This window comes from Ips typographus, linkage group LG16 (genome assembly GCF_016097725.1).
Source record: "Ips typographus isolate SLU linkage group LG16, UJ_Ityp_2.0, whole genome shotgun sequence".
In the NCBI taxonomy this organism is placed as follows: Eukaryota; Metazoa; Arthropoda; class Insecta; order Coleoptera; family Curculionidae; genus Ips; species Ips typographus.
Genome location: NC_138437.1, coordinates 5,143,163 through 5,164,433, shown reverse-complemented (window position 1 = coordinate 5,164,433; position 21,271 = coordinate 5,143,163). Strand labels below are relative to the sequence as shown.

The window sequence follows — 21,271 nt, the reverse complement described above, 5'->3', positions numbered from 1 at the left end:
AGATAGCCAATAAAATGTGCTTTCTATTGACGTAAAGCTCATTTCAGGAAATAGCTAATAAATATTTACTTTCCTACTCTAAGAATAATTGTTTATTTAATCTATTAATTCAGAATACACTGTTAAGCATCTTTGCAAACAGAGACTATCAATATAGTAGTTTTACATTTTCTACTTTACATCTACTAGTTGAAAAAAATTGCATAGAAGTTTCTGGTAAACCATCCTGTATATACATGAAGAGTTCTGAGACAATAAGTTGGACATAACCATTGTGTAACTAGCACATATCATCTCGTATGTCAAGTTATGCACAGGCCTAAAAGAAAAACAAAAAAAAAATCCGGTTACAAACAAAAGCAGCAGGGTGAGTGATTTGGAAAGAGGTGCAACGTTTTACACGCAGCAGTGAATAAAACGTGTCAGAATATGATTGAAGTTGCCAACATTTGTATTTATGGTTTCATTTATAATGAGCCATTGTGTACTTGGCGGCGAAATATTAGCCCAACCTATTGTACATCCATATTCATGATATGATGTTTTGTAGCAGTTATTCAGTTGTTCAGAGAGTCGAATAACATTTGGTGGATTAAAATAATCGATTTAAATCAAGTTTTGTTCATCAGTGCTTTTGGACTGATCAGTATTGCAGCTGGTCCAGGCAAATCTGGATTTACTGATCCTATCGCCGGAATATAACAGTGGAACATGTACGGTAAAAGTATGATAAACGATTAGCCATTAAATAAAATTTCCTAACAAATATTTGTCGACACCCGAAGGATGTTTTAATTACAGTTCGTTGAAAGAAGCAACGCGGTTTTCATTAAACCGCCACTGCGTGACTTACCTTCATAACATGACACGCTTCTTAGCCTTAAGAGCTTAATTAATTTTAAATCAAGTAAAGCTTGAAGGTTTTCCTTCTTTTGATCCGACCCATAACACTGTAACGTTATCTTTTTACTTCCTGATTGAGGAAACCAAAAACAAAAACTCACGTGCATCTTTGAAAAATGTTATTAAATGAGGTTTAACGCTACTTGCTTTGTGTTTTGCTTGCTTGTAACGATGACTTTGAGCCAAAGCTGTATGAACGACTCAACTATAACAACTATATCACATTAAACTGTATATACTTTTTCAAGAAATTAAAGGGCTCAAGTTACATAAAAATCTCCATATTCGAAACTTACAATGTATATAATTGCCCCCAATGGCTTTTTAATAGCAGAAGTAACTTTGACTTATACTGGCTCCTGAAAAGTTTCAATAGCTGATTAGTATTCCCTTCACATTTTTACCTGCTTAGAATCAAATTAGCACAAACAGTCAAGTTATAGGCTCAAACTCTGTTTTACTTACAAACCTAAATTCATTACACTCACAACTATGACAACAAGGTTTTTTAGATTTTTACAAATTTTCATAACGCTGGCTATTTCTGTGCACAAATAAATTGTTTTGAATAAATAAGCTATGATTAGTCTCAGTCAAACATTTTATATAGATTGAATCAAAATATACAATAAGATGGTTCATGTTTAATAATGGGGGGTATAATCATTTCTTATTAAAATTGAAAATTCTACAACTCTATATTTCTAACTTTGTTTTTTAAAAAATGAAACCATCCCAAAAATCCAAAAATGAGTTTATAATTTAGTGATTTCCAGAATTTTCCAGTCTTTTAGACAAACCTAACCTAACCTTTCAATAATTCAAAGAAACTGTTGCACATTTACTCTTGATTGAAAAGTGAATAGTTCCAGACATAAATTATTTTTTCCTCAAAAAATCAACCAAAATCAAAATGTTGTAACAATGTAATTGTCAGGCACATGTTTTGAATGTGAAAAATTAAGAAGCAAATGTCACATTCAAAACATGTACTTGTACAGGGCAACTTTATTTTTTGCAAATAGAAAAAAACTGTTAATACAAAAGTTATACGGCTTTTCCTAAATCAGTCTATGTACAGTCTCTCTACTGTGTCAGTCTAAAAACATCATGTAACCAAGAAAATGTCATATTTACTCTTGAAAGTCTATAAATTACATTTAAACAGTTGAGAAAGCTGGAATGGTAAAAGCACGTTTTCTGATCGTGACAATGTAAATTTGCAGCTGGCAACACTGTTAAAATTGACTCTCTGTCATCTGTCAACAACAATCATGTGAACAGGAAAATGTCATCTTTTTAAAAATTGCCAAGTTTTGACTCATTTTGTTGTATCTTTTCTCCATTCTTTAAATTTTTTTGAAAAATGAAAATTTTTAAAGTGCTCTTTTTGTTCTTATTTTAGTTAATTTAAGGTTCTTTGGTATAAATATGCTATTTGATGTGCATTGGAACCCTCCTGGAGCAAAACTAAAAATTGCTAAAATTGGACTTTTTACCCTGTATATTTTTAAAAGTTCAGAATAGTTTCTATAAACTCGAGTACAGAACATTCATAACATTTTCAAAATTACCACAATGTTTGCGATCATTTTTTTTCCAATTTCTTTTCAATTTGGCCCACTCTGTACATAACCAAATCGTCAATCATTTATGAATATTTAGTTCAAAGAAAAAAATGGCTAAAATCTACCATTGAATTAAATTACAGACATACAGGAAAAACAATATAAAAGCACCACAAAATTCCATAATAGTATGTTGGATATTTGAATAGCTTATTAACAGCCGTCGGCAATTTAGCGAGTGTTCAGTCCAGGGACACTTCATACATTTATTTATTTAATGTAATGCATAAATTACGAGAGACCGTACTGCGTAAAGTGCAAATATATACACGTACAAAGCCGCTGACAAACCAGACCTCAACGTTTCGATTTTCCACAAAGTGAATCAATAGATTTTCTTCTATATCGTTAATGTGAAATTGAAAAAGAAATAGTTTTTTTTTTAAAGTCACTGGGAATTGCATTACAAAACCAAGAGACTATTTTTCTATTCCTGCATCTTATCAGTGCCGCCTAAGCATGAAAGGCTACATTTACGTTTAGAAGCCCTACCCGTGAGGCAATTAATGGTTGAAGGCACATGTTTACCCTTTAAATAGACTGCCTTAATCATGTATGTTTCCGTTTGCCAATACCAAGTGTTTCGCTATCAGTGCTTTATTGACTGGCTGATTTAAGCATACACGTTTATTTAAACATTAATCAGTGAACCCGATTTAACTTTTAAGCTTCCTGAAAAAAGTTAACTTTCTTCCAGTCCATCCCCTTATACAAGTGCCAAACCAGTTAGTAGGAGCACCTGTAAATACCGATGTCACACTTCAGTGTCATGTGGAAGCTTCTCCAAAGGCAATTAACTACTGGACAAGAGAAAGCGGTGAGTTTGACATACGAAACCCACTCAAAAACGTTGCTAAACATTTCTTGCAGGTGAAATGATCATTTCCAATGATAAGTATTATATGACCGAGATTAACAACTCGTACTACAGTGTCCAAATGATGCTTACTATACGTCGCATTCACAAATCTGACTTAGGAGGATACAAGTGTATTTCAAAAAATTCGATTGGAGACGCTGAAAGCAACATCCGGTTATACGGTAAGTTTGACTCTTATCACGTTTAATTAGTTACAACGTCCATTCCTCGCCTAGCAACAAGGTAATCTCTTAGATTCAATAGTACATCAAGGTTCGAGATTCAAATTATAAGAGCTCTTTACCTTTAACTTCAAAGAGAATCCCTTAAGATTATATGTTTGCATCCCCGTTACAAATTGCTAAATCACCACTAATTACTCCACATATTCCATTAATACTTGCACATTCAAACCATTTTGAAATAAAGTGCAATTAGTTTTCAACTTAAAGTTTAAAAATATTGTAACAGATTTAACAGTTCACAGAATTATCATAGCTAAAGCGTAAAGTTAGAGAGTAACATAAGAAAACTCGGTAGTATCCAAAAACGAATGGAGTATTCGCTCGTCTCAACGGTAAGTTGAACTCACAGTCAGATTTATAGGGTCGGAACTATGAAAAGTTGATGAGATTTCCTCTTGGAATTGGCTACAATAAAATAAAATTGGATTTTTTAGAAAAGTTGAGAAAATTTCACTTAACAACTACTTTATGTATCGCGAGTTATCGACAGGATACAGGGGTGTAATCGTCAGATCCACGCAATTTTTCTAACAATTTAAAACGAATTTTCGCTAAAACTTAGACATCAATTTTCGCACAACCTAAAGAGGGTCCTTACCCGAAAAGGAATCGTTCGATTGTTCCAACCGCATCAAAAGGTCAGTAGACTTTGCGATTAAATTTAAAAAATAAATTCGGGTCAATGAATCCGAAAGGCGAATTTATAACCCAAATTAATGTGTTTCTAAAACTTAAGGAAGTTTATTTTTTTTATATTACACTCCAGGACTTTTTTCCATAAGTCGTAAACTGTAGCAGTTCGTTCCACAACTCTTACCCAAACGGAAAGGTAATCGTACTAAGCAGTTTTTGAAGTTGTAAAGGCGGAAGGAAATATTGCATTGTGAAATAAAAATAAAAAAGGAACCTTTGTATTGGTTTCAACTGATAATAAGCATGAAAGTCAAAGACAGGGAGGGAATACTAAAAAATCGGCAGTTTAGATGAAAGGATAAAAAATGGAAAAGGTAGAGTGCAACAAATAAAAGCAGAAATTTTACTGTTAATTCACAGCCTAGTTTATAAAAGACATTTTAACTCTCTAGCTGTAACTTAATCATTACCAATACATTTAGTATTAATAACCTTAAAAAAGAAGGGTGTTTATTAAACTTCTAATTTAACCATACAGTTTTCTGAAAGGTAAACTTTAATATAATTTTTCTCAAATTTTTATGCTTAACCCAACATTACTGCCCTAATAGCAAAAATATATTATTTTAATTTCTGCTTATTAATTTCAATAAATGAAGCACGAATTAAATTTTAACAGGCTGATTAAACATTCGAGATTTAACTTTAGTATTAGCTGTAAGAAAATTTAGAATTTTATGTACAATCAAGGTCAGTAGTTCCTGCTAAATTTAAAGTTAAATTTCGTTCATGAACACCACAATTTAAAACCACTAGTCTTATTCTTAATACCAATACTAAAGTTAAATTTTCTAGACTTTTTTTTTAACTAAACGGTTAATTGTAGAGCTTCTGCAAGTCCAAAGAATCGCTAAAAAATATTTTCAGTTTAGGAAAATGTCCACAAGGAAGAATACCAACAAAATTAATTAAAAAAGTGCATTACTTCAAAATTTCATATACAACAGCACATTGAATGTGCTGCTAAAGGAAGCTGCATTTACCTATAACAACTTTGTATAAAACAATTTTTCTCCATTTCTTTATTTATAATATTTAGCATTTTGCTCTCATATTTAGCTAACATTTTTGAAAAAGTTAAATAGGCATCCAACAGCCACATGAAAACGGTCACATGACTGAAAATTTGTAGTTTAAATTTGAAAATAATTACGTAACTTTGCAAAATTAAAATTAAATTAGAAATTGATTTTAAAAATGTGTAGTTTAAACTTGAAAGCAGTCACGTGATATGTTTTCACATTGGGTGTTAAATAACATGCTTAAGAATGTCATGTTATGCTTTGCGCACTTGATAGTAAAGACAAATCATTCAAAATAGCTTTTTGTGTGAATAACTTCAATTAGAAGAACGCTAGCAATTTTTGCTATCTGCTCTATTCAGTTCTCTTCATCTTGACATTAATGAAGTCTTGAGTTAAGGAGTAAAATAGTATTTTTTGTAAAAAGCACCACCTATCAACGAATTACAAGTCTAAACAATTATTTATATTGCATCTGATAGAAAAACCCCTGCTCTTTTCAATGGTGCCAAACTCAAATCCTTTACTTCAAAGGGTTTCAAAGTTATCTCACTTTTGACTTTTGAAGTTTTTACTAGTAAACTTCACTTCGTTTTGCAAAGTGCTATTTTATTTAAAGTACTAGAGATATGGCACTTTTTTTAAATAAACTTGTTTTTACTCCCACTTGTGGACATTTTCCGTATTTTCTAGCAATTTTTTGGGCAGCTTTTTATAACAGTTTTTTTTCCTGTAGCTCTGCAACTAGTCAAAAAAATCGAAAGCAAGCATACATTTTACAGTGTTTAGAGCATACCTCTAAAACCTTTTGTTCTTCAAGGGTGTCCAAATTTTTTTCAAAAAAATACCAAATTAAAGAAGCATTTACGGTAATATCTTTAACATTTGATATAGTTTCTATCATGGGAACAAGTTTCTCAATTGAAACTTTAAACATCCGGAATTAGTTATTATCGTGGTTTAATATAAAAACACCAAACATTCTTCTTTATCCAGTTTGCTAGGTTTCGTTCTAAGTTGTTTTTTCCTTCTAAAATTGTTTGTTCAGTCGTTTGAGATTTCACGACTGTAAAAAATAATTTAAATTTTAGAAATGGAACTGCGTGAAAAAGAAGACAGCCAAGAATACGACCAACCGGAACTGACTGAAGAAATGGAGAATACAGAAAAACGACTCTACAACGACTATCACGGTCCCTCCACTATAGAAAACAACCACTTGGGGGTGAACAACACCCAATCAAAAGCCAGTGCGTTTAGTTTAAATTATGTTTACGTGATGCTTTTTATATTATCATGCCAATTTTGACAGCTATTAATCAAACACTGTGAATAAACTTGTGTGATATGTGCCAAATAAATGGATTTGCTTTCGCTCTAATTAAAGAAAAACTAAATGGGACTTTTTGGTAGAATATCAGTAATTCGAAGGTAAGGAAGACTGCTCATTTAGACTAATTATTGTGTGTGGAAATTGTTATCCACGTTTCCCTTTAGGGTGACTTTTGTTACATAACGTCTCAGCAGCTCAACCCCAAAAAATTTTGTAATCAAAACAACACAAAAAAATTCAGGCGAGTAATTATTTGTAATATTCTTTTTTGGGGACTTAGTTCACTGTACAATAACTATAGGATTAGTAACAAACCAAATAAATCAATTATAAATGCGTGTTAACTGTATTTGTTGCTGCAAATAGTTGCGATTGAAGCGTATGAACTTTCTGTAACAATAACAATTATTAATATTATTGGTATCTTAAAAGGGAGTAAAAATTGTTTAACTCCCAGTTTCTTTGTTGTTTTCCGTTTTTGTTTCAAACCACAGAAAAATGTTTATATATACATATGATATATTTAAGCGAAATAAAGTTATTTTAAATCTGTAAGAGTGGTTTGTTTTAGTTCTACTCTTCGTAAATCGATGTTAAATGTAGAACAAAAATTTCCGGAATGTTATAACGAAATTTTTTCTTTTTTAGTTCGTTTTTCGCGTGAAAAATTGAAACATGTCGAGTGATAGTATAAAAATGTGGAAACTCGCTTTGCAAAAAACGCGCTTGATTTTGTATTCAACAAACACCCCCCAGAAAATTAATTGTCAAAGGGGAAAGTTTACACCACGTAAATATTTTCAGTGGCGTTCAGCAAAATTGCGTTTTAACCCCCAGTCAACCCACCCTAACCACTTAATCACCCGGCAGACCTAAACAATTTTACTAGTTAAACTCCAATGCACTATTATACGGTATACAAAAATGGGTTTCGGGAGTTTTAAGTGTGGGAGTTGATCACATTTCAATGGGAAACGTCTCTGATTAGTCCAATTTTATATTCGATTGCCGCAGGATTTAAATCGGCGGCTAAAAATCATTCTAGGTGAAGATCTTATCGGAGAATTGTGCAAATTTTAATGGGATCCCCCAAATGTATGCCTGGCATGACTGGTCTTTCTCGTTGATGGACTCATATTATGTCAAGTTTACCAATTTTTTTAATGGTGTCCTGTGTGGCTGAGTAGTGATTAGGTACCAGATAACTCATCATAATGGTGATGGGCGAATTTCAACCACCAGAGAATCAAGAATACTGCTTCCCTCAAGCATCCATTAAATAAATTTGAAGTTTTCTGAATTACTGAAAAATTTTGTTTTTTTTTCTGAAACTATAATCTATGCGTAAAAAAACACTTAACATATCCTGAATTTTTAAATATGTGTGTGGTGTTGGCAATTTGATTTTTGATTAATGCAACATACAGCGTCCTCTATGCAAGAACCCTGAAAGTAGTATCCAATCGATTTTTCCAGTGCAGAGTTAGTTCAATCAATAATAAGCAAATCAATAACTAACTGCTTTTGGATATTTGGAAACACATTTCGTTTTGAAACCTGAGTTAATGTACTAACAATGGTGGTAACTGCCAAATACCACTCCATGAAGCTATCAAACTATAAAACATTACTTAAAGGCAGTACCAGAGGCAGTACAATCAGTACAAATCATATTTAATTCTTGTTTATACTGTTTATAGGTCCATGAATAGAAATTGGACAGTTAATTGTGACGTGCATCTGTTTAGCATATTTCAATTTGTCAGAACCTTGTAAACTGTCTAGTCCCACTTCATGAAGCTATAAAATTACAAAACTTGTTTAAAAGCAATCAGTGTAAATCATATTATTATGCATTTAATAGTTTTATGAGTTATATTTTGTCAGTGGTGACGTACAACTGTCTATTGTGGATATACCACTCCATGAAGCTATAAACTTACAAAACTAGTATAAAAGCAATACAACCAGTGTTAAATTATATTATTTTGTATTTTGTATTTATATATATTTCTATTGCGTATGTATTTCGAGCTATCACAATGATGGTAACTGTTCCATGAAGCTATCAAACTATGAAAAGTTGCTTAAAGCCTGTACACAATCAGTTAAATTCACATTAAATGTTTTTAGAGCTCCTTGAGCAATAATTTAGACAGAAGTAACGTGAAGCTGTTTTCTTTGGAGTATTCCAAGCTATGAAAGTAAAAAAATCATGCTTAAAAGCAATACAGTTCCAATCTTTTTTTAAGTAAATAGGTCCATAACTTGTTTGTTTTGAGAGCAGCAAATCCAGTTAAGTAGACGTAATAATAGCATTCAATTGGAGACTTAAAGGATTTGCAAAGTATAAGAGAATTAAAGAACAACTTCAAATGATTCAATCTTTGAGTTTGCCACAAACCAGAAAGTTACTGAAGGGCAAGAGGGATAGATCTGCTCATATAAGATCGGCAGTAGACTCTCTAAAATCTAAGTCTAATATCTCCTAATATTTAAACTGTTATTTAACCAACAGTGACGTGTGACCATAATTTCGATTATTTTATTGAACATTGATTTAAATCTGTAATATCAATGTCTACTATCTTGTGTTAGTGTGTACAAATTAATCTGGATGTATGGTGGATGCAACATAAGCTAGCTCATTACAAAAACACGTATAGTTCATATCAGTAAAAAATGAGAATTATTTTAGTTATTGAGAAGGTTGACATTTCTGGGAAACTAATTAATTTAATCTAAAAAACTTTTTTTTTCATAATAAATCTGAAATATACTGGATAAGGAATACAAGTACATGCATGAGTGTTTTTCACTGTTGTCTCAAAAAAATTAATTAACACCCTAAATAAATCCAATAAACAAGAATTACGGTAGAACAACTTAGATTAGCAAAAGCCAGAAGTAAACTGAAAAACATCCCTTCTCTCAACCTTAGTGCCCTTACGGTTTTCATTGATTCGATGTGTTCAAGTGCTTGTTTACGGCCGTTGCGTCTGTGCAGTATATTTTGCCACTCTTAACAGAACACAGCATCCTCCGCATCTGCGAGGGTAAAACAACGTATAGGGGTTGAAAAGTATAGCCCAGTTACACGACAACTTAAAAAATTAGTGATACATATATGGACAGTTGCCCAGTTAATGTGATTTGCCCTGGACCCGGTAAGTTTAGTTTGGTTTAGTAGAATCCCAGTGAAGTTTGGCTTGCATGGTGCAACATAACCGATAGTTTAATCCCTAAACCACAACTTGAGGGTGCCAGTCACCCCTGACCAATGCGGATTATACAATTCCCCTTTAGTGTGGTTTCTCGTCTGGGTATTTATTTAAATCGTTCTAACAGGACTTCCTAAGGAAATATGCTTGTTTATGTTAAGCCGTCAACCGGAAATGAAGAGTAAGTGTGATTGGCATATTGTAAAAGGCGAATGATGTCACTATACACATTCTTTACAGCTAATAACTTTATACTGTTTGTAAGGAAAAGGGAACAAATTATGTAACAAATTTCCTTTAAGATCAAATGATTTCAATATAATTCAATATAAGTAGATCTCCTTGAAAATTGAGAAGGCTTGCAGCCCAGAAGAACATTTACCGTAAAATTTAATACAATAAAGTCATAAAATTTGGCTGTCGCCATAATGTGGCCAGCTGACTTTTATAAAAACTTTTTCCTCAAAAGGGTCTTTCATAATATGGCAATAAATTTTAAGAGGTGATGGAAGGATTTGAAATTCTTTGTAAAAAAGTAAACCTTTTTTAGGTATCTCAAAAATGGTTGATCTTAGAGATTCAGAAGAAAAAAAAAACTATGTAATAATATAAGTTAGGGTATATAATTCATCCAATGTTTAATATTCTAGTTATACAAATTTTATTCTGGAATTAAAGGAAAAACCTTCTTCTTTCCAGAAAAGTTTATTGCTACTATAATTACTTTCTCTATTATTACACATAATAAATACAACTCTAGTTATAATATTAATAAAAAAAGTTGCATTTATTTATGTTCTTTAACAGGGACATTTTGACTTTTGTCAGATTATTACAGTTTGTAGGATATACACACACATATTGAACTGTTGGGAAATATTGTCGTGTTGCAAATACATATTCATGTAAAAAGGTAGATAATAGTATTACTAGCATTATGTTTCAGTAGAAACAACTGTCTCAAATTAAAGAAAAACCTTTGGTAAATAGATCTATAACTCATTTGAAATTTAAATTTAAAATTTAGTTAATACAGTCCCTTACCACTCCAATAACCTATTAACGGATATCAATGGAATAGAGAATGTGTTCCAGCTGAATGAAAAGTTACCAAAAAATTCTTGAAGCTTGAAACTCTGATATGAAGCAACACGTTTATGTAACTTATGTACTAAATAAAATTAGCAATTATTTCGATTAAAAGCGTCCTTCATGTTTACCATTAAATATTACCCATTTAGAACGTTTTATAGGATATTCGATTCTCTGATAACGTTGAAATCACACTGTGAGCTTTGTTATCGACATGATATGTTGGTTAATGTTAAACAATTTTACTGTGTGATCTGACATAGTCTCCAGGGTCAGGACTGTACGTTTTCACAAATTTCTGGGTACCCGCACAAGGAACCCTGTACGCCTAAACTAATCTACGAATGATAAGAACCCGGTATAATGCCCGCAGGGTACCGTTAATAAACTAAATTTACCCATTACGAGCCTGACTTACTGTTTAGGCTCAGCTAGCGTATCGTCGAGTCTTCAAAGAGTGGTTCAACAAATAACGTCGGTTCTGCGGTGTTTACTAGTTTTATGTGTTCTAAGGCCCTATTTAATGACTTTTCGGATATCGGTAAGCAGTACCTATAATTGTATTTTATTCCTGTAACACGCATTAGAAGAATAACATTTCTATGCACTAGACTATAATCATCAGTGTTTTGCGCCCTTTTATTTTTAATACACAAAACTAAGAAAACTGAAACAAAAGTACTTTAGGGGAATTAACACAACACACCCAGACAGACGCACCTTCCTTCAAGGAATTTCTGATCTTTTTAAGTTCAAATAAAAAACTTTATTATACCTCCTCTATAAAAGCCTGTTTTATCTACCCTCTAATTTACAGGGCAACATAAACCGACAAAAAACTTTGAAGAATTACCCTCTTATCAACATGGTGCAAAAATCGAAAAACTTATACATATTCAAAACACATGTATTGTGAAGTTATTCTAGGAACTGGAACAGGCTTGGTATGATACTGAAATAATGGCTTGAAATATGACTAAGCTTTTCAATTTCTACATTCACGTTTGTGTAATTCGGTAAAATGGCTTTAGTTTACTTAGCTGTCAATCAGCTTATCTTTCCAGGAGCAGATTTAATAAATTGCAGCTTACTGTGTCATAAAAGGGTCGTCAGTTGCTTATTCTTGCTTTTACCTAAAAGTATACAAGAAATATCTGTTAACCAAAGTTTGTTAAACCACAGACTGATCGTATTTCAGTAGTGGGTGATTAACCACCACATGATTGTATTTAAAAGGTCAATAAACACTCTGGACTGCCCAAGCCCCTTATATACATATTTATATAAGACTTTTTGTACTTAAATGCCTCAGACTATACTTGTTAGTCACATAATGTTAATAACAGATATATAAATATATAACTAAAAAATAGTAAATGTACCACTACAGTGAGTTCTAGTTAAAACATGCTCTTTTTTTGGTTTTCACTACTTTTTTTAGACACTAATTTTATTTTACATTTGTTGCGCTTGTCTAATTCTTTGCTGGATTTCCCATTTGGGTATCAGAATCAAAATTCTACATAAATTCAAAACCAGGGTTGCCACATCTGTAAACTCAACTCCCCCCAGAGAAAATAAAAAATTCCCCAAACTTTTTCTGTTTCTTTTAAGATGACAGGTGTGATTTGACGAGCTAACATGACAGCTGCAAGGTTTGTTCAAACGTCAAAATGGCTTTCTTTTACCTGAATACAATTTCTTTCAGAAATTACAAATAACCGAGATATTTCACATGAAATACTACAGTGTAGCTGTACTAGAAATATTGAAGGGGTCACAATTTGACAGCTCCTAATTTAGTTACTATTACTTATTAAGTTTGTTCAAACATTAAAATATAACCAGTAGTTTCAGCTTTCTTTTATCTCAACACAATTTTCTTTAGAGATATTTGACATTCAAAGTAAAACTGTACTAGAAATGTTGAAGTAATAAAAGGGGTGGTTTCGGGAAAATCCCCTAACCTGGCAACCCTGTTCAAAACGAACTTACAGTGAAATTCTAAGTTTGAGTCTTTGATTCTCAATATAACTTTGGACGAATTTAAGTTGTCTAGAACATCTAAATTCTGTGTAAAACCAGAACAGTCATTTTCAATTTTGTTTTAGTTGTTGAGTGTTTAAGAAAGTGCAAAAAGAAGTCAGTAAGTTAACAGATATTCTCAAAAAGATTTCAACTGTAAGAAAGCAAACATTCCTAGAAAATAAAGTCTAGATACTTCGTTTTTAAGCTTGAATAACGTATACTGCATTGCACAGAAAGTATACTCATATTTAAGATATAAATCCTTCATGTTCTAAAAGGTATATGCCATTTAAGTGCTGCCTGTCATATGCCAGACGAATTATTATTTCGTATAGTTCACAGAAAAATGCCGAGTATATACCTGGAATATGTAGATTATATATTATATCATGTATTATATCAAGTATCATATGTGGTGAGAAATCTAAAACGTGCAAATTCCTACTTTGAACAATACCAAAATAAAATGATAATTTGATTGTCTCTTAAGTAGTTTATAGCAAAAATAGAGAAAATCAAAAACTTCCGATTAAGATCGAGTTGAATTCTTTTGTTATGGTAATATTGTTAATATTCAACGGGAAAAAATAGCTTGCGACTGTCCAAAAAAGAAACTTGACATGCATGCATGATGTACTTAATCACCATTACCATGCCGCTCATTACGGGATGAGTAATTCCATTTAATGACGTCTAGATTACCAGATTTAATAACACCGTTACTGAATGAATTAACTTTTGGTTTTCAGTTGCATATTTTTTCTTGCTGCTGAATTTTGTAATGAAATGGACGTTATTTATTAGTAATTATTTCACAAGGTTTCACTTTGAAAATATAGTTTTTTTTGTTACCTTTAATACCACCGGAAAAGGATATTATATTATAATATTCATATGGTATTTTAAAACAATAGCAAATGAGCGGACGTGAACATTTTACGATTTCATATGTGTCATGGGAATGAACTTTTTTAAAGTGTGTTAAAAACTAAGTTTAATGCGACAACAAATTCAAGTTCTTCTTTCAACGTCAATACTTACGGTATTATTCTGTTGCAAACCAATTTAACCTTTTGCTTTGACAGTGGATTTGAAACAAAAGAAAGGTTACTCGTTTATCAATTTCACACTTTGCTGCACGGATAACCTTTAATCTGATATTGTAATATTGAACGTTTCCTGTTCTTTTGTGCTACTTTATTCAATTTCTCAATATAGTTATCATCCACTGCACCTATTAACAATAACTCTCAAAGCAAAGTTGTTCAATCCATCATATGCCCACTTGACTAAAGCTTTTAATTTTACTACAGAGCTTTTGCTTTGCAACTGCAAACTAGCTCTAGCAGAGTTTTAATTTTAGCTTAACGTAAATGCAAACAAACAAAGACTCTTCCTCGATATGCGTAAAATTTCTTCATGTTTGCTTTGTAAATGTATCTTCAAGCTTCTTTATAAGCTATTTAACAGTCCTACATTGTTTGTTGCAGCTGAAATTTATCATAAAGTCTGTAACGGATTGATTTTCTGAATTTACCTTCAGGCGAAATATTGACGTTGGGGTATGTATAAAAGCTATAAAGCCTCCTTAGAAATTTGAATCCATTTAAATACATTAAACCTAGCCTTATGACTAACAGATGCGCTAAAGTAAAAAAACATTTATGACTAGACAAGGTCAGTCTGTGTACCTGCAACATATTTTACTTAATTATTATTTAATAATTTTGTTGTTGACTTATTCATTAACTTACATTATATGTATAAATATAGAATTGTGGAGTAGGTTTCGTGACCGTGAACTGCTACCAGGCACGTAAGATTTTTCATTACTACTAAAGGTATTGAAGTTTTGTTGTTAATAGGTAGTATAATTATGATTGATTGAGTGCGCAATTTGTTTATGACTGTATTAATAATTGGTCATCAATTTAATAATATGGCACTAAGTAGACAGTACTTAGAATACTCCTACTGTATGAGGAAAAACAGAAAATCATAATATTTAATAAGGAAAGAAGGTTGAATATGTTGAACCAGCTTTGTGTCATAGTTCATAACATCTTATAGATTCGCTAGATTATAATATTATGTTTTCCTATAACGTATAAGCCTGGATTTATTTTCCATCGGCTTCAGTTGAGTTTATTCATTTAATCTTCAATGAGGAAACCTGCATCATTTTACACATCCCGCCTGGTTTTATTCATATTGTTTAGTTTACTCATATATTCTTATTGTTTACTTTGTTTTGTTGGTTTGATTACTAAACATATCCATGTTATCTTTGGTGTGTATTTTCCTAGCAACAGACACACTTGGTATTTATTATTTATTAAAGTTTTGTGTTATATAAGAGACCAATTGTACTTTGTCTTGAATCTCGGGATAATTTAATTTAATTTGTTTTTGAGTTCCCAAATAACAATGTTTTTAAAGATGAGCAGTTTAGTTAGTGTTAGTACCGAAAATAAAATGTGAACTGACCTACACTTATAGGAAGTTCCTTCATTGTTGTGGTATCGACAGTTAAAATAAATCACAAATGTCATGCCTGAATTTCAAAAATTGTGGGACAATGTTGAAATTCAAGCATGACATTAGTGACAATTTAAAGTATAAAATATACTTTTTTTATTTCAGATCTAAATGGCAGCATATCCCAAAAATGGAAACGTTTGCGTCAATGCTGCGCCTCTTTGCGTGGTCACAACACCGAAACATCGAAAAACGCTTTGCTCGAACAAAGTAGTCCTCACATCCTAGTGAGCACTCCTCACACTACCTCCTCCTTAAGGCTGCCTAGTAACACAAAGAAGAGCACCGTGCAGGACGTTTTGAGGGCGAAGTTCAGCCAGATCCACGTAGGCCTAAGAAGAAGACGAGCATTGTCTGTCCAGGAATTCTTTCATAACGTAGGAAATGGTACTAAAAAAGAATCCAATAATCAGCAAAAGACTGCATTTTACGTTCCTCCTCCCGATGACTCAAACGGAGAGAAATTATCTAGATCATTCCATTCAGCTTCAGAGAGAAAACCAAGGTCCCGACATCGAGACAGTTTGAATCTTAGGTAAGTAAATACTAGGTTTAACTAGATACAAATGGTGTTACCAAAAACTCCTTATATTCTACAATTCAACAAACCTGTTCTATACTTCTTCTTCTTTAATTCTAGTATTTAACGGTTAAAATCATGGCTAACCTAACAGATATGACAGACGGTCACGGACCTTCACGTAACTTTGAAAGTTCTAGTAATTTGTTGTTTTCTGTGTTGTTAATTTGTTATCAAATGGATGTTTCAGTGTTTCCTTTTCTTCTGATGAAGAAGTCATGGAAATTGTCCATGCTATTAAGCGGCCAAATCGTTTTCAGCATACTAACCACAAAAATATCTGTCCGATTCTTATCCGTTCCACAATTTTATAGGTCGGAAACCGAATTAAAGTTGTTGAAATAAATAAATACCTATATGGGACCGATAACTATTGTACTGATAGAGCTTGATGTTCAGAAACAAGGCATTAGTAATTTGGGTGATTTCGTGCAATATTCATGAAATGCTGATTCTCCTAAAAGTGATTAGAAACTTTTTTACTTCTGACAATTATTGTAAGTGTAAATTTTAGCTTTTTACACTATTTAGTGTTTTTTTTTTATTTTGACACTTTCAAATACATTTTTTTGACTTTGACACTTTTAAATCCATTTTTTGATTTATTTATTTATTCAAATATCTAAAAAACTGAGAAAACTAGAAAATCCTTTTTGAAAAGCATTTTTTATCCTCTTTCCAACGATATATAAAAAGTCTTGATTAGAATGCCAATAACAAGAAAAAGTCCAAAAACTCGGTTTTAGGTCAAAAATTGACAGTTTTGGGTTTGACCTTGATTAACTAACTTATTTGACACTTGACGACAAAATGTCACTCAAGCAAAAGATAGTCCACAATGAGAGCTTTCCAAAAATTCTCTACATTAAGTGGTTTGGCTGCTAAAGGGCGTCAAAGTAACGCAAGTTTTACTAAAGTAATATTTTTACAATTTTTACTCTTTGACCTTGTATAACTCGTTTATTTGACAGTTGACGAGAAAATGTCACTGAAGCAAAAAGATAGTTCACACTGTTCACAGTGAGAGAGCAACTTTTAGTTGATTAGTTAAGTGGTTTCACCATTCAAATGTAATAATTGATGATGAATTAGTTTTGGTTGGAAGAGATAATTATTTTGACATTGAGAATTTCAATTTGACGTTAACGACAGTTGTCACGTGACTTTAGGATACTATGCAATCAATCACGTGACAACTGTCAAAATAACTGTCAAGAAACTCAAAAACGCGTCTTATTTCAAATACCACAAGAAAACTGCTTTAAACAATAATTTTGACTTAGAGTTGACTGAAGAATACAGGTGAGTAGGACGGTCACGTGACAGCTGTCACAATTCTGACCGTGAAGCTGTAAAAGACATTTTGTTGTTGGAACTGCAAGACAACTGTTCTAGACACTGACATTTGCTCTGGTTTTGACAGTTTTGGACGTTTCATGACAGCTGTCAAAATTATCACTTAATCTGCTCGCATATGCCGGGAATGCTTATTTATTCTCTTTTGCTAAAAGATAAAGTTTACTAAATCTGGACAATATGCAGGTTATTCAAAACAACTTAACTGCCACTGAAATCCTATGAAACAGCACTGTCACAATACTGTTTAATTTACACTCTATAGATTGTGTTATATGTTTGCTAGTGGTTTTGAAATTCCAAAAATCAGTTTTCTCTTTATGTTGATTACTTTCTTATGGTATGCAGGAATAAACCATCGTATCAGATAATTTAATAAATAAAAGGTGATTTATTAGTCTTTCAGGTGCTGAATACTTCTACGAGCCTCCACCTGACTACGATGTGGAACCAAAATACCGCAGATGGTCGGTAGCAGCCAATCCCACACATAACTTGAACCTTTCCCAATCAATTCACACCCATCCAACAAAAACGCAAAACATAAGCATCATCGAAAGTTGCGACATAAAAATACCAAAAACACAGCTTCAGAAGCAACATTTGAATCGGGCAAGGTCACAATCACCCAGTTGGAACCAAAGACAGACTGTAGGCACCAAGGCGGAAAAACAAACCAGGTTCAAAGTGGCCACTTCGAGAAGCTATTACGAGTTGGGAGGCGTCAGGCAAAAACCGGAAGTACCGTCGGACGGTAAATTTGAACGTGACCAGGTATGCAATTGTTCTTCGTTTCCCGTAGTTTAGATACATTATTTTCCACTTTATTTAATTAGGCGAATCCTGTTATTACACTAAAATTTCCCAACTCCTGCCCTGGTTCACTACACAACAACACCAATCAATATGTAAAACATCTTGAAATTACAGATATTGCAATTAACTTAATTGGGTGCTAAATAAAAACAAACTTATCTTTAACTGACGGAATTCATTTAACTAGACCTAAAGTCATCCATTATCGTTCTAAAGAGCCGCATACCCCACACACCATCCCACACAAACCACACTCAAAATCACCTAACGCAATATTGTACTATTACGGTTGTTAGCACCGCATCTTTATGCAACAATACGAAGAAAAAATATGGTGTGTAGGTAGTCTAAATTCTTTAATGTAGATATACATATATACGAGTTGTTTCGTAATTAATTATCAACCTTTAACCTTAGGTTCCAGTTAAGTAAACGGACAATGCAGAATGCATGACACATAAAATTCAGCATATAGGGGTTCACTGTTATTTCATTTAGTATAGTACCTACAGTACCAATACTTTAACGCATGGTTACACTTTTGTTACATGTCTCAAACACCTGCTTTTTCGTATTTGGTCACTGTTGCCAAGTAAACAGAGTGTTATTCAGGCAATAATTGCGTTTTTGTCTCCTAAAGTAATAATCGCTCACTCATCTTGCAATAGAATGAGTTCAGGAGTGGTTTTAAAAAACCATTTCTATATCTAGGAAGTAATTACAGTTACTTCTATGACGTAGTCTATCTAGATCATTCATCCAGAGTCTGTTGATTTTCCTGGATGATTGTCATGTTGACGTTCATACCAACCAATATGTTACTACTTTACTAACAATTCTGTACAGGCATTACTTCAAAGTTCTTCAAAAGAACTGAAAACTTTCTATACCAATGTTGAAAGATTCTCAACTCTCTCCTACAACTCTTATTTTACTAACCAGTGACTTTCTTTCACAGAATTCGATAGAAGAATTGGAAGAAATCCTAGAAGAAGAAGAAAGTAGCAAATTTTGCACCTTACCCAGAGGTGGTAACACTTTTACTATAAGGCAGGTGATTTTCCAAAAAGGCCACAACTCCAAACCGTTGGGTTTTAGTATAGTTGGAGGACGTGATTCTCCTAAAGGAAGCATTGGGATTTACGTTAAGACAATTTTCCCCAATGGTCAGGCAGCTGAAAATGGTACTTTAAGAGAAGGTTGGTGTATTTCTGTGTTTTCTAAGCAAACAAACTTACATATTTAATTTTTATAGGTGATGAAATTTTGGCAGTTAATAATAAGCCGTTGCATGGTGCATCGCATAAGGAGGCAATAAATGTTTTCAAGCAAATCAAGTCCGGGACTGTGCTACTCCACATAGGGCGCAGAATTAATAAGAACAAGAGGGAAAGACTGGTGCAGTAAAAATATCTTCGAAGCGGCATTGTTTTACTTGTTTATGGTTAACCTTTAAGTTTTATTTATATACCAAAGATTGAACATTTTAGTAGTTTGAAAATGTTTTATTGTTTGTAGCTATAAGGAATTTATTACATTAGCATATAAACGAACCTTCCAACTAAACTTCAAAGTACACTAAACTTGTCCATGACAGATTTGAATATATATTATTGCTCTATTTATAATAATTATTATATTATAACTCGTAACCTCATGAACGCAACGTGAATGTGAATGCTTTTTTGAGGCTAATCCTCTGTACTATTTCCATACTTCAAACCATAATTCAAATGTGATACTTTTATATCATATTTTTAATAAAGCGTGTCTCTCTATACTAGTTTTCTTTTTACAATAATAATTGTAAAATGTGTTTTGAACCAGTTTATGATATGATGAAAGAATGATAAGATATCTAATATAAATTAAAAGTGCATTGCGATAAGCTCTTAAGTAAATAATTTAATTATTTCTAGAAATGTGTGTTTGCAAACTTGCATAATTAGTAAAGGATAAACCTAATCGCTCTGTAGACTGGTGCTAAGCAACGATAATAGAAAATTGTAATAATGTTGGTAATAAAAAAGCAAAAACTGTACATAATAATAGTAAAGGTGGGTTCCTCATCAAGAAAGAAGAAACATTTCCTATGCAATTGATATTTCAAGCAAGGCTGAAATGATGAAACAGACGGAACAATAGGTATAGCTTATCATCAGAATTTATTCCTTCCTATTTTTGAGAACCCATATTAATCAAATTTTAATAGTAGTTTTCGGATTGCATGGGACACGGTTCCAATAGTTTTGCTAGTTTTTTAGACGGCTACGTCATCGATCCATCCATAATAAGTAAATAGCACTTTAATTTCATTTCAGAACTACTTTGGTTTCTCTAGAAGTAAGAAGTATACTTCGATTCTTCTCTCATGCAGTGTCCTTTAATGCATTCTAACTATCTATAGCAACTTCCAGAATAATGGTGTATCTGCCTCTGTCCTTTCTGACTGGAAAAACCAATCTGTTATCCAGCAAGACCGTTTTCTAATTTTTATTTTCTCTCTGGATATTAAACTTTCTCTCTGAATAGTCCATCAAAATTGAATTGTATGAGCCACCCAAAACGCTTATTTGCCTACCATCACTTAACTTAACTAGTAGATAGGTAAGTTAACTTAATTATCTACCTAAAACGACTCTTTGTATTTCTTGCCTTCTGGTTCTGCTAAATAATTTTTTACTTTTTTCTTAAATATGACCAGAACTCCATGAGAAAATGATCTTGAATGTTTGTAATTGACTAATTCTGGAATATATTATTATTACAAATTGTCTCATTGCACTGCAACTTTGATAATACTATGATCATTTCTTTTTTTTTTTTTTGGATAATTGCGTAATGTTCATCTGAGGAATTGGGAAACCACTAATCTAAGTTTCCCAACTGATGTTGAAGAAAAATTATAGAACTTCAATCTAAACATGTGTTAGAATGGTAATAATTGACAACTTGTA

At 32.4% G+C, this 21,271-nt stretch overlaps 2 protein-coding genes and 1 long non-coding RNA gene across 6 annotated transcripts in view; 2 read left to right on the top strand and 1 right to left on the bottom strand.

Annotated features, from left to right (window-relative positions):
* Window positions 1–7,231, top strand: part of LOC145739134 (lachesin-like) — a 69,805-nt gene extending 62,574 nt beyond the window's left edge. For all 3 annotated transcript variants that reach the window (XM_081994516.1, XM_081994514.1, XM_081994513.1), the window contains 3 exons: window positions 3,229–3,348; window positions 3,402–3,572; window positions 6,442–7,231. In XM_081994516.1, the coding sequence (XP_081850642.1) occupies window positions 3,229–3,348; window positions 3,402–3,572; window positions 6,442–6,659 (509 nt within the window). In that variant the 3' untranslated portion in view covers window positions 6,660–7,231. The remainder of the gene's footprint in view (window positions 1–3,228; window positions 3,349–3,401; window positions 3,573–6,441) is intronic.
* Window positions 80–14,295, bottom strand: LOC145739140 (uncharacterized). Its single transcript, XR_014180903.1, has 2 exons — window positions 14,066–14,295; window positions 80–319 (listed from the first exon to the last, which is right to left on the bottom strand). It is a non-coding gene; the product is annotated as an uncharacterized LOC145739140 (long non-coding RNA).
* On the top strand, window positions 9,708–20,092 carry LOC145739135 (uncharacterized). Of its 2 annotated transcripts, none has more exons than XM_081994518.1 (5): window positions 9,708–9,850; window positions 15,668–16,097; window positions 17,897–18,272; window positions 19,273–19,513; window positions 19,570–20,092. In XM_081994518.1, the coding sequence occupies exons 1-5, from the start codon at window positions 9,811–9,813 to the stop codon at window positions 19,719–19,721; spliced, it is 1,239 nt and encodes a 412-aa protein (XP_081850644.1). In that variant the 5' UTR covers window positions 9,708–9,810; the 3' UTR covers window positions 19,722–20,092. The 2 variants fall into 2 exon arrangements, with proteins under 2 accessions (XP_081850644.1, XP_081850643.1); XM_081994517.1 differs by lacking the exon at window positions 9,708–9,850 and adding an exon at window positions 11,262–11,537.
* The last annotated feature ends 1,179 nt before the right edge of the window (window positions 20,093–21,271 follow it).

What these genes read in the sequence shown, in the direction of transcription:
- LOC145739135 (XM_081994518.1), top strand. Translation starts at nt 9,811, where the DNA reads ATGGACAGTTGCCCAGTTAATGTGATTTGCCCTGGACCCG. An exon ending in TGTGATTTGCCCTGGACCCG is followed by an intron (nt 9,851 to 15,667) that starts GTAAGTTTAGTT and finishes TTTTTATTTCAG; the next exon opens with ATCTAAATGGCAGCATATCC. An exon ending in CGAGACAGTTTGAATCTTAG is followed by an intron (nt 16,098 to 17,896) that starts GTAAGTAAATAC and finishes GTGATTTATTAG; the next exon opens with TCTTTCAGGTGCTGAATACT.